Source organism: Danio aesculapii, chromosome 2 (genome assembly GCF_903798145.1).
Source record: "Danio aesculapii chromosome 2, fDanAes4.1, whole genome shotgun sequence".
Lineage (NCBI taxonomy): Eukaryota > Metazoa > Chordata > Actinopteri > Cypriniformes > Danionidae > Danio > Danio aesculapii.
Window position 1 is genome coordinate 2,275,421 of NC_079436.1, and position 12,711 is coordinate 2,288,131.

The following is a 12,711-nucleotide window of genomic DNA, read 5'->3' on the forward strand; positions in this document are numbered from 1 at the left end:
CCCTCTGATGACACGTACAATGGAAGAATGTCAATCAAAGGGTTTCAGTCAGACTGTTTCTATCAAGCCTATCAAGTTTCTATCAAGTCTGATTTGAAAAAAAAAATAATAATACATTTTTACCATCAGAAGCTGTTTATATTCACACACTGCTGCCGCACAACTGTGTTTAAACCCCTTATAAAAGTGATTTTTGCATAATAAGTCCCACTTGTTACTATTTACAAGACAAAATGCCCCTAAATACACATACAAACAATATTTTTAAAGATAAATAGGTTCATTTTTGCAAAATAAGTACTCTTTAATGACAAGTAAACACTCCAGTTAAAATGAAATGATACTTTTTATTAAGTGGAAACAACACCCTGTTGAAAAAAAACTACTTAAACCAGCCTGGGCTGGTTTTAGCTGTCGACCAGCCTGGTTTTAGAGGGGTTTGGGCCATTTCCAGGTTGATTTCCAGCCATTTCCAGCCTAGTCTTAGCTGGTCAGGCTGAAAAATGACCAGCTAAAACTAGCTTGACCAGCCTGGTTTAAGCTGGACATAGCTGGTTTTGGCTGGGATCCCACCCTGGCTAGGCTGGTCAAGCTGGATTTAGCTGGTCATCTCCCAGCCTGACCAGGCTGGAAATAGCTGGAAACCCGCCTGGAATGGCTAAAACCCCTCTAAAACCAGACTGGTCAACCAGCTAAAACAAGCCAACCAGCCTAGCTGTTTTTTTTTCAGCAGGGACTTCGTTTATATAGTTTATTTTAAAGTGTACAGTAATGAAAAATCAAAGTGTAAATTGTGTGTCCCTGCAGGCGATTAAAGGGTATATGCTTGGACCAATTACTGGAAATAGCACTTGTTATCTAGTGGTCAACTGCAGCCCTTGGCAGCATCTGAATTAGCACACTTTATATAACAGACAAATAGGCCTATGCAACAGAGATCGAGTACACAAAATGATCGGGAACTACTTCCGGTAAGATTCTGAACTGAGCATATGATGGACGGAAAGTATTTTCTGTTTGTTTTAATCATGTATTACCATAAACTCAAATGTCGAGGAAGTAGTTCGTTGATCGTTTACTGCCATTTATTATTCATTTCCCCATAGATAGGCAAATGAATCGAAAGGTCTATAACAATAATACAAAATTTTACAGTTGCAGACTGTACTGACGATAGAGTCACATGAAAATGACAACATGGTGAATGAATGATGTGAAATATGAAAAAATATAGTCATTTATCGTACATTTTTTAACCACACTATTTCTAAACACACTATTAATATGTTGTGACAATTCTACTGCTACTAGTAGGCTAATATAAGCAAATTAGCTAGTACACCATAATAACAACACAACATAGTAACACACAATATACCACAGTATTTATTACAGCTCATAACCAATAGGTGGCGTTAATGTACTTGTATGTATCCACCAGTAAAAGACTAGCCAAACGAGTATTTCACTGGTTGTGTGTGTAAATAATATCTGTGTGTGCATATTCTTAGATACACAGCATAATATTGTTTCTTGTCTATCAATAAAACAAACCGACTGTCATTGTATCGGAAGCAGTTAATTATTGGATGTGTCTTTAAATGTATTGTGTGTCGATATTCAGTCCACAATTTCTGGTGTTACACACAAAACTAAAAGTAAAGAAAGGATATTTGAATCTGTCCACAGTGTTACATGATATTGTAATTATTTTTTAATATTTGAAAATTTCCCAAGAGATGTTTAACAGAGCAAGGACATTTTTCACACTATATCTTATATGTCTTCTCTAGAGAATGTCTGTTTTGTTTATTTTTGATATTTACATTTATTGTATTTAAGCAAGCATCTGTTTACTTACATATTTATTTATTTACTTATATACTTATTTACTAACATACATACGTATTAATTTATTTACTTACGTATTTACTTATTTACTTACATGCTTATTTATTTACGTACTTATTTACTTGCACTCTTATTTGCTTACATATTTACGTACATAGTTATTTGCTTACTTACTTACTTAATTACTAACATACCCTATTATATTATTTACTTAAATACTTATTTACTTGTATTTACTTATTTATTTACATATTTATTTACTAACATACATACATACATACTGACTAATTATTTATTTATTTACTTAAATAATTATTTACTTACGTATTTACTTATTTATTTACATATTTATTTATTTACTTATTTACTAACATACATACATACATACTGACTAATAATTTATTTATGTACTTGAATAATTATTTACTTACGTAATTATTTATTTACATATTTATTTACTTATTTACTAACATACATACATACTGACTAATAATTTATTTATGTACTTGAATAATTATTTACTTACGTATTTACTTATTTATTTACATATTTATTAATTTACTTATTTACTAACATACATACATACTGACTAATAATTTATTTATTTACTTAAATACTTATTTACTTACTGACATACTTACCTAGATATTTACAAAGGAGCCAACAATTCACAGCAGCTCACCAAGACATGACCATCAGAAAAGACAATCAAACCATGTCGATTCCTTAATAAACACAGTACACCTATTGTGTGATGGCTACTTACATTACACCAGGATAACTACTTTCTGATAACTGCTTTCTTTAAACATGGAAATGAATTCATTAAGCTCAACTGGCCTCCATCAGATTTCAAAGCGGGGTGTCGTGAAGATTTGTACAATGTATGGCTATATAAGTCTCAGAGAAATGTGTCCAGCTTTCAACATTAATGAGGATATATGCTATCATTGTGCTACGGCATACAAGGTGTGATATGAGGATGTGATATTGCCCTAACCTACCTCCCAATCCCTTAAACCCTAAGAAATACAGTGTTGCTAGCATAATCTGATGGGTAGGATAAAATGTCAGGAAACCTGTAATGGCAAGGTGAACCTAATAAAGTGGCCATATTTAAAAGAAATGAGAAAGATGATCCTTGTGGTGTAACAGACAAATAATTATACAGGTGTGTGCAGTTCTATCCTGTTTGCCCTCCAGGTGTTCATGCCAGTCACGTAACAGGAAACTGCATTTCTTGGCACCACAATCATCTTTTTACACCTTTCATCGTGAGTTTGCATGTTCATTTGGCCAATTCGTCTTTTCTACAGTATATATGTTATGTTATTATATATGTTGAATGCTTGATTCTGATTGGCTGATGAGTTATTTTCAGATAAATGCACAGATCAAGTGGTTCCGGCAGGTTTTGAGCGCAATACAGCTCCATATCACTACGCTGAATGAGTTATTTCACAGCTACAATTGTCAAAAATCACCTAAAAACACAACAGAATGCTTTGGAGAAACTAGTGCTTTACACAGGAGCGGTTTGAGGACAAAAATCTGACAAATGTCAGAAATACAACATCTAAACAGTGATTTTAGGTGCGCGAACAGTAGTATAAGCAAAATAACGAACTCAACTCCACTGAATAATTCAAAAATAATGCACACCACCTTCGGATATGCATTATTTTTCTAATAATTTAAAAGCCAGTCGTCCAATTATTCCTTACATATATGGTATATCTTTAAACATACACCCAAGTCACATTAGAACCTATACGAAACAAAAATGTTTACCATATTTATTACATATATATTGTTAAACTTGCTATATTAAGCTGTACAGAGCTTATATAGAGTCACAGTGACTCAGCCTAACATTATAAGCCATCTAGCGAGTCATGTAAGCATTACAGTTCATCCAGAGCACTGAATGTTCATTTAAATACCGTTAAACATATATATTTGAGTTCAGACAACACATGCATAGGCTACACATTACAGCCTATTTATGTATTCAACCGCGTTTATTAAGCAGAACTAGAAAGATACTCCAAATTAAATAATGATAAGTGATTATATTTCGACTGTTTAAGTAAGATAAAGTGTTATTTTTTATTTATTTATTCATGTTTTACATGGTTTAGATAAAGACATGAGATGCATTGTGACTTTAGTGCATCATCTATTCGTGTTCCTTTGGATTTTATTTAAATTAGTGCATTGATATGCAAAATAGAATTGACGTAGCAGGCTACAGCAAACACAGTTTTAATGTAATTGTCAGTTAATGTAACGTTAGAAGTGCAGATTTCAGATACACTGCTGTAAAATGTTTATTTGTCATTGGCTCGACAGGATAAATAGACACAGAGTCATATACAGAAACAGCCTACATGAGTACCGCAGATTAATGTAAACGTATTTAACTGATTATAATAAACATAAATAAATACAGTACAAAGACGCCCTTTCCTGTTTATGAAAATTAAATGTGATTTACAGTCTGTCTTTGATGAAGTACTGACCTCGGCTGCACTCACATAAAAGGTCACGCCCCTCACATGCGAAAAAACTCCTCTGAAAGCCACATTTCTTCAAAAGAAAAGTTTTACATTTAAATTATGATTTCGTATTTACTTATAAATAGTTACTTCTCTGGTTTCTCGGCTGCGCTAACATATATAATCTCTGAAACATTAAACGAGAAGAACAGTTCCGCATGTTTGCTTTCACAACTACGCTGGAAAGTCGCCCGGTTGGGGACTTTTATTTTGTCACGCGCATTGCCTGACAGTTGCGTCACTTTGACGTAAGCTATGTTACATCACAGTGTTCCCGGCACGCCGACAGTCACACGCAGCAGTTGAACCGGCGAAAAAAGAGCAGCTTTTCTTCTCTGTAGTGGAAAATACTAATATAGGTATGTCGTACATCTTATTATACTATCTAAATATTTAGAATCATATTATTAAAGCTTATAGTATATAAAACAATCGTATATATACCATTATAAGAGTGATTTTTGGGTTTTTGGAGACTTGTGAGGAGGAAATGGTTCGTCTTTAATCGAATTTCTCAGTCAAATCTAAATTAAAAGATTATTTTCTTGTCTGTTTACTTGTTTTATTACATATATACCGTATTACTGTAATTTAAACCGTGTAAAATAATTATTTTAAAATGGCCTGAACGCATCGCTTGACCTTCATATAACATGTCAGTGAGTATCAGTTTTGCTGAACTCGATGATTCAGATGAACTGATATTTTATTTTATTTATCTCCTCTTATTTATTATTAACCTTTTCTTAATACTACTCACAAATGGCCTAAAGCCAGGTTTTATTGTTTTCTTCTTTCTTTTTTTATAATGTAATCTGTTTCACAGTGTTTAATATGGTTAACATCAATGTGAATTGCGTTTGACTTATTTATTGGCCAGTTTGTTTAACTATGTTATATTTGGCCTTAATATAAGTGGAAACCTGGCAACAGCACAAAATAAGCATAATAAAAATTTCCAAATTAAAAATTTCTGCAGAGAACTACGGTATGACTTTTTAATAATATCTAATTATCCCCCCCCCCCCTCCTTTTTTTTTACATTTTGTCTTTTAGCCAAGATGAGCGACATTGGATACGAAGACAATGAGTCCAAGTTGATGAGAAAAATCAAACAGAATCCATTCGTCCCTGCAGGTAAACTATTCTGAATTATTGTCAGATATTTGCAGTTGTTCATGTTTTTATTTTCAATAATCAGTTTTTTTCTGTTTATGGGATTTTTATATGTGAAGTTTCATTTCAAAGTTGTCAATATTTCAATTTTTGAGAAGACAAATGATCAAAATATGTGTGAAATAATTGTCATTTACTGTAACAAATATATTTATGTTAAAATGAAACCGCATTCATATTCTGTGCTTTTGAAAATCTCTAAAATAATAAAAAGGTCATCCTAAATTGTATTATATTTTAAGCGATTGTTAGGCAAGCCTAGTGGTTTGAAGGATGGTGGCAAAGTATAAAGAGTAAAAATGACAGTGAATTAGTATTTTGTGGCTGCACTGTGATCCTTAAATTTTCTTTTAACATGAAGTCAAATGATTCTTCTCCTAGATATGAACCACTGTTGCTCAGAATGATATTTTAGTGGGAGGATCATGCTGTAAATCATGTTTAAAAATGAATGTTAGTTACTTTTTGGCTCAGAAATGAATAAGAGGCTGAAATTTACTGCATAGAAAGGTTTTATTACACTTTTTTTTTGGATAGTTGAAGGCAAAATGATTAGCCATCTTGTGAAATGAAAAGTTTAATAACCATTTAATAATAATTAAGTAATATCTAAAAACTAATTTCTTTTGTCTTTGCCATGATGACAGTACACTGTTGTAGTAGTTATTTTGCATAGAATAATAGTATTCAGATTAAAGTGCAATTTATAGGCTTTACTAGGTTAGATTAACTAGGCAAGTCTACTGTACTGTACTACAGAAGTTAGTTCTGTAGCCAATCAAAATTATACATACGTTATTCTAACATTGACCTTAAAATGGTAAAAAAAATAAATAAATAAAAAATGCTTTTATTCCTTATTATAACTTTTTAATCAAGGTAAAAAAAATAAAATCAATTATATATGTGTATCTCTCTCTCTCTCTCTCTGTCTCTCTCTCTCTCTCTCTCTCTATCTATCTCTCTCTCTCTCTCTCTCTCTCTCTCTCTCTCTCTCTCTCTCTCTCTCTCTCTCTCTCTCTCTCTCTCTCTCTCTCTCTCTCTCTCTCTCTCTCTCTCTCTCTCTCTCTCTCTCTCTCTCTCTCTCTCTATATATATATATATATACACACACACATCTATATATATACACATCTATATATACACATCTATATATATATATATATACACACACATCTATATATATACACATCTATATATATACACATCTATATATATATATACACACATCTATATATATACACATCTATATATATACACATCTATATATATATATACACACATCTATATATATACACATCTATATATATACACATCTATATATATATATATATATATATATATATACAGGAGGGCTAACAATTTTGCCTTCAACTGTACATAATGTAATAAATAATCATATAATGTGACTAATTGCTTTACTGTGATCGTCTTTTAAGGGATGGCTGGGTTCTTTGCTATTGTGGCGTACAGACTGTTCAAGCTGAAGAGCCGAGGAGAGACAAAGATGTCAGTGCACCTGATTCACATGCGTGTGGCTGCACAAGGCTTCGTGGTCGGAGCCATGACTTTAGGTAAGCAATCTTCATCACAATACACTCTCTGAGACACGTGATGGTTTAAAGTGCACATGTAATCAAAATTAACCATATTGATTTAGTTAGCTCACATTGCTAGGTTTGTGGTGAACATCTGTGCGTCATTAAAAAATACAATAGTTTGCCCTTGTAATCTAAAATTGAAATCTGAAAATGCACTTCCTGTTTGTTTCCAGTTAAATTCTCAGATTAGGTCTGTCTGAGATATTGGGCGTGGCTATCATACGTAACTACGCCCCTTCAGCTGTCAATTTTGACAGCAAACAGAAATGGTGAGCAGGAGGAGTCTGTTAGGTTGTAATAACTCTCCCCAAACCCTTTTTCCAGGTCTTTCTGAATGAAATGCCCACTTTACTACATCCAATCAGCTCACAGTAGAAAAAACAAGCCACGCCCACTGTTTTCTCTTTTAATGTCCCGTTTCTCTAGGAACTGCTTCACAATATGAAAACGAAAGCAGTCGCAGCTTCCAGTTCTGGACTTTAACTAAAGGAACAATTGATGACGGGCTGTTCTGAATTATTAGAAAAATACCTGAGGCAATGTTATTGTATTTGTATATTAATGCATTTGCATTATTTTTTAATAATTCAACTGAATAGTGTGAGTTATTCCACTTGTACTACTGTTCCCACAGCTAAAGTCACTGTTCAGATGTTGTATTTCTGACATGTTATCAGGTTTTTGTCCTCAAACTGCTCCTGTGTGTCTCCTCCAAAGCCTTCAGTTGGGATTTTTGCCTATTGTAGCTGTGAAATAACTCAAGCGTGGTGTTATAAAACTGTAAAGCATTTAAAACCTGCCGGAACTACTTCATCTGTGCGTTTAGCTGAGAATAACTGCACACCTTAGAATGCTCATCAGCCAATCAGAATCAAGCATCAAACATCTACATAGCAACATGACATATATACTGTAATACAGAAGAATTGACCAATCAGAATCAAGCATCCAACATCTACATAGTAACATGACATATATACTGTAATAAGGAAGAATTGGCCAATCAGAATCAAGCATCCAACATCTAATATAGTAACATAACTTATATACTGTAATAAGGAAGAATTGACCAATCAGAATCAAGCATCCAACATCTACATAGTAACATGACATATATACTGTATTAAGGAAGAATTGGCCAATCAGAATCAAGCATTCAACAGACCCGTGGTATAATGTGATATTTGTCTGTTTTGTGTGCAGGAGTTGTGTATTCCATGTACAACGAGTACTTTCTGAAACCTGCTGAAGCACAGAAGGCGCTGGAGCAGAAAGCGTTGGAAAAGAAGTGAAGAGTATTGTTGGTTTCCTGAGATATCCTTCGTACCACCTCATATTAAGGTGTCCCTTAAAGTGTATTTATAGCGAACTTTATTTACTTATTTCTTTACACGGTTTCCTATTTAAACGTCAAATAAACCTCGGATGAGGAGGTTTGTGTGTTTGAGGAATGACAAAATAGTTCCTATTTTGAATCTGCCAACTATTATTTATTTCTCATATCAGTAACAAGCTGATAATCACAGTATAAAAGATGATTTGTTTTATTTTTGGACAGGTATAGTTTCTTTAAAAGTTTTGCTGCTTTTATTTTCATTTTGTGCCCTAATTTTATGAATAAGGTGTGGCATGAAAACCTTTGTACCAGTTTAGATTTGTTCTTGTATCACTTATATAGAGTATAAAATTACAGCAGAGCAAAATAAGTAATGCACATTTATATAACGCATTTATTGTGTATTGCCATACACCCAAAGCGCTTTACAATTGTGTGAAAGGGACTCTATTATACGTTTAGTCATAATTGTGAAAATTCATAACACACTGAACCTAATATGGGGAATTTACCCGTGTTAAATTACTACGGTACTAGGAACCACTAACAGGATATTCAGGAGTTCAGTCAACGCACAGTTTTGCTTCATCAATTTGAAGAGTGAGTGAGTGAGTGAGTGAGTGAGTGAGTGAGTGAGTGAGTGAGTGAGTGAGTGAGTGAGTGAGTGAGTGAATGAATGAGTGAGTGAGTGAGTGAATGAATGAGTGAATGAATGAATGAGTGAATGAATGAATGAGAGAATGAATGAATGAGTGAATGAGTTAGGGAGTGAGTGAATGAGTGAGTGTGTGTGTGTGAGAGAGAAAGAAAGTGTGTGAGTGGACGTATTAGCATGTTATTTGGTAGATTGATTGGTTGTGCATCTGTGTGGAGCGATTATTTCACTTCTTTCTTTTATATTTCGACATAAATTCACAAAGTCCTAGTTTTAGAGTGAGCTATATTTTGAGGATCTCTGCTTCGGCTTTGTTTATCTTTGCCAATAAAATAAAAAAAATGTGTCATTTCAATTGAGGCTGTTTATTTTTATATTTTGGGAGTAAATCTTTCTGTTGCTTTAAAAGATTTCAGGTCATTCGGAGATAGAAGACATACACTGCAGAAATACTTTTCTTAACGTTTTCATCTTGTTTCTAGTCCAAATATCCTAAATTAAGAAGCATTTTCTAGACAAGCATGAAATATCGTCTTGTTTTAAGAAATAAGAAGTCAAAATGAAGTGAGTTTTTCCTTAAAGGTGCAGGATGTAAGTGGTTGAACTAGGTATTTTAAATAATTTTGAAAATAAAATAAACCATTTAAACACATCAGTGATTCAGCATGTAGATATAATAATGTTAATGAGGTTTAATATGTAATAATTAGATTATAAGCCTTACTATTTCGCTGGAGTGCAGTGAGTACACTATTCTGTGCTTCTGAATGGCTGTATTAACATTTCTGTCGTGTTTCGTCTGGTGCAAACAGCCAAACTGCTCATCACTGCGTATCTCATCATGTAACGGGTTGTTAGGACACGGGGTTACAATGTAACCCGCTCACCTAATATTTACGCTCGTAATATTTATATTATTTCCTCATTAATAACCACCTCATGTGGAACTCTGAATCTGCGTCTCAATTCGGAGTCTGATACTGTCCACCGGAGGTCGCATTTCAGTCACGGACACACTCTTTGAGAGCCTTCATGACTGAATGAATGAAATCTGCTGTTTTCCACCAAGGCAGCCCAGGATGCTGAAATATAATTGGCTAAACTGACAGTGGTTGGGTTAAATGACCAAAACAAAGACAGATGTTTCCGCACGTAATGCACATTTTCACAGCAGAATATCTGACTTCAGCATTGTTTTTCAGACAAACAAGAATGTTCACTGAGCATGTTTCTGAATATCTGCAAACATATGATGGGGTTTTTATGATTTAGAAGAGTCAAACTTACAAACACCTTTAAAACAAGCAAAATAATCTGTCAATGGGGTAAGTGAAATAATTTTGTTTTTCCGTTTGACATAATAATCTGCTTACCCCATTGGCAAATCATTTTCTTGTTTTAAGGAAAAACACACTTCATTTTGACTTTTTATTATTATTATTATTATTATTATTATTATTATTATTATTATTATTTCTTTTTGTTTGGCTAGAAAATGCTTCATTTAAGATTAACAAGCAAGACAAATCTAATTAAGACTGTGCATGTCAATGTCAGCTTGGGTCAAAAATGTAGTATATACAGTATGGACAAAAATGCCTTGTGCAAACAAAATTATACTGAAAAGAGTTGAAAATATTTAAAGATTGTACGGCAAAAAAAAGTATCACCAAAAAGGACTGAGATCGTTTCAAATGATTCTCTTAAAGACTACACACTGCACTTAAATGCATGCTTTAAATACGTTCGGTGTCTGTCCCTGCATTCTGCTCAGCGGTGATACATCACTTATAAGAAAACCATAGAAATCTGTGATACACTGATAGAAAAAGCATGTGATTGCTCTAAATGATGTCACGTCCTCTGAGGGAAACTCTTGAAGGTATTGAGGCTTGTCATTATTCTTTCATTAATTTATATGAGATGTTTAGGATGCACCAATAGTATATTAAGTATGTTAACTCTGTTACTGTGATATTTCAGTCAATTTCTCATTCGCTCTTTATAAAAAATGACATGGTGAAAATGCACACAGCTGTGTTTCAGTTTCAGACGTGCCATGTGGTGTCTGGTTTGAGGTTAGCGTCTGAAGCTCAAGCACAAAATGGAGGATAATGTCAGCTCTGTTCCTCTCAGCTCTGTTATGGTTTATAAAATGTAACAATTAGCAGCATAATCAAATGTTCCCTATTATATTTAGCTATTTTGCATTATTTCACACTGTTAATTACTGTAAATTATACATTTGTTTATCAAAGTCAGCTTTATTGTCAGTTCAACCACATGTACAGGACATACAGAGAAATTGCTTTACTCTCAGACCCATAACAGATAATATTAATACAAAAAGAAGACACATAATCTAAACCAGGGATGGGCAAACTCGATCCTGGAGGGCCGGTGTCCCTGCATAGTTTTGCTCCAACCCTAATCAAACGCACCTGCTTGTAGCTTTCTAGTGATCTTGAAGACACTAATTAGAGTGTTCAGGTGTGTTTGATTAGTGTTGGAGCAAAACTCTGCAGGGACACCGGCCCTCCAGGATCGAGTTTGCCCATGCCTGATCTAAACAATAGAAGTAAAAATAAAAATTGTTCACAATTAAAGGGACATGGCAAGGAGTTGTGCAGATGCAAACAGTATATAGTGCAAAAAGCTTGTAAATATAATAAAGTGACAGTGTCTTAATAATATACAGGGAGGTAGTGTGAGGTAACTAGCAATCCACTGTTACACAAAGGGCCCTATCATACACCCGGCGCAATAAGGAGCAAGACGTGTTTGCCCTGACGTGCTGCTATTTTCAGACCAACGCAACCTTATTTTTCCTGTTTTCCGCCATGTTGTTTAAAAAGCAAATCCATTTGCACTACTTTGTGGACTCAGGGGTGTGCTGGTCTATAAAGGAGGTGTGTTAAGGCGCATTGTTGGCGCGTTGCTATTTTGAGGCACCAAAATAAACTGCAATAGACCAGCTGAAAGCAGCGCAGAGCGTGTTAGTTTAACACATAAAATAAAAAAGACACCATTTTAAAAAGCTTTTATTAATTTAAGGTTTGCAATGCAGATCCAGTTCTAACCACGTGTTTGGTCCACAAAGTAAGTTTGTCATGTCACATAAACCATTAAAATATTTCCATATTATTCAATTGCGCAGATTTCATGTGGGCCTATAGCCATAGACAACAGCTACCCTAGTGACCAAAATAGACAGCGGTCAGAGATCAGAATGTAACCTTCAGCAACCACGATGAGTTACCAGGCAGAAAATAACATTTGGGGCGACACGGTGGCTCAGTGGTTAGCACTGTCGCCTCACAGCAAGAAGGTCGCTGGTTCGAGTCCTAGCTGGCTCAGTTGGTATTTCTATGTGGAGTTTGCATGTTCTCCCCCTGTTGGCGTGGGTTTCCTCCGGGTGCTCCGGTTTCCCCCACAGTCCAAACACATGCTCAATAGGGGAATTGATGAACTAAATTGTCTTTAGTGTATGAGTGTGTGTGGGTGTTTCCCAGTACTGGGTTGCAGCTGGAAGGG

General features: G+C 34.4%; 1 protein-coding gene across 1 annotated transcript; it reads left to right on the top strand.

Moving 5' to 3' along the window:
* The first annotated feature begins 4,668 nt into the window (after positions 1 to 4,668).
* Positions 4,669 to 9,532, top strand: higd1a (HIG1 hypoxia inducible domain family, member 1A). The gene is made up of 4 exons (XM_056470730.1): positions 4,669 to 4,768; positions 5,466 to 5,546; positions 7,025 to 7,159; positions 8,390 to 9,532. The coding sequence occupies exons 2-4, from the start codon at positions 5,471 to 5,473 to the stop codon at positions 8,476 to 8,478; spliced, it is 300 nt and encodes a 99-aa protein (XP_056326705.1). The 5' UTR covers positions 4,669 to 4,768; positions 5,466 to 5,470; the 3' UTR covers positions 8,479 to 9,532.
* The last annotated feature ends 3,179 nt before the right edge of the window (positions 9,533 to 12,711 follow it).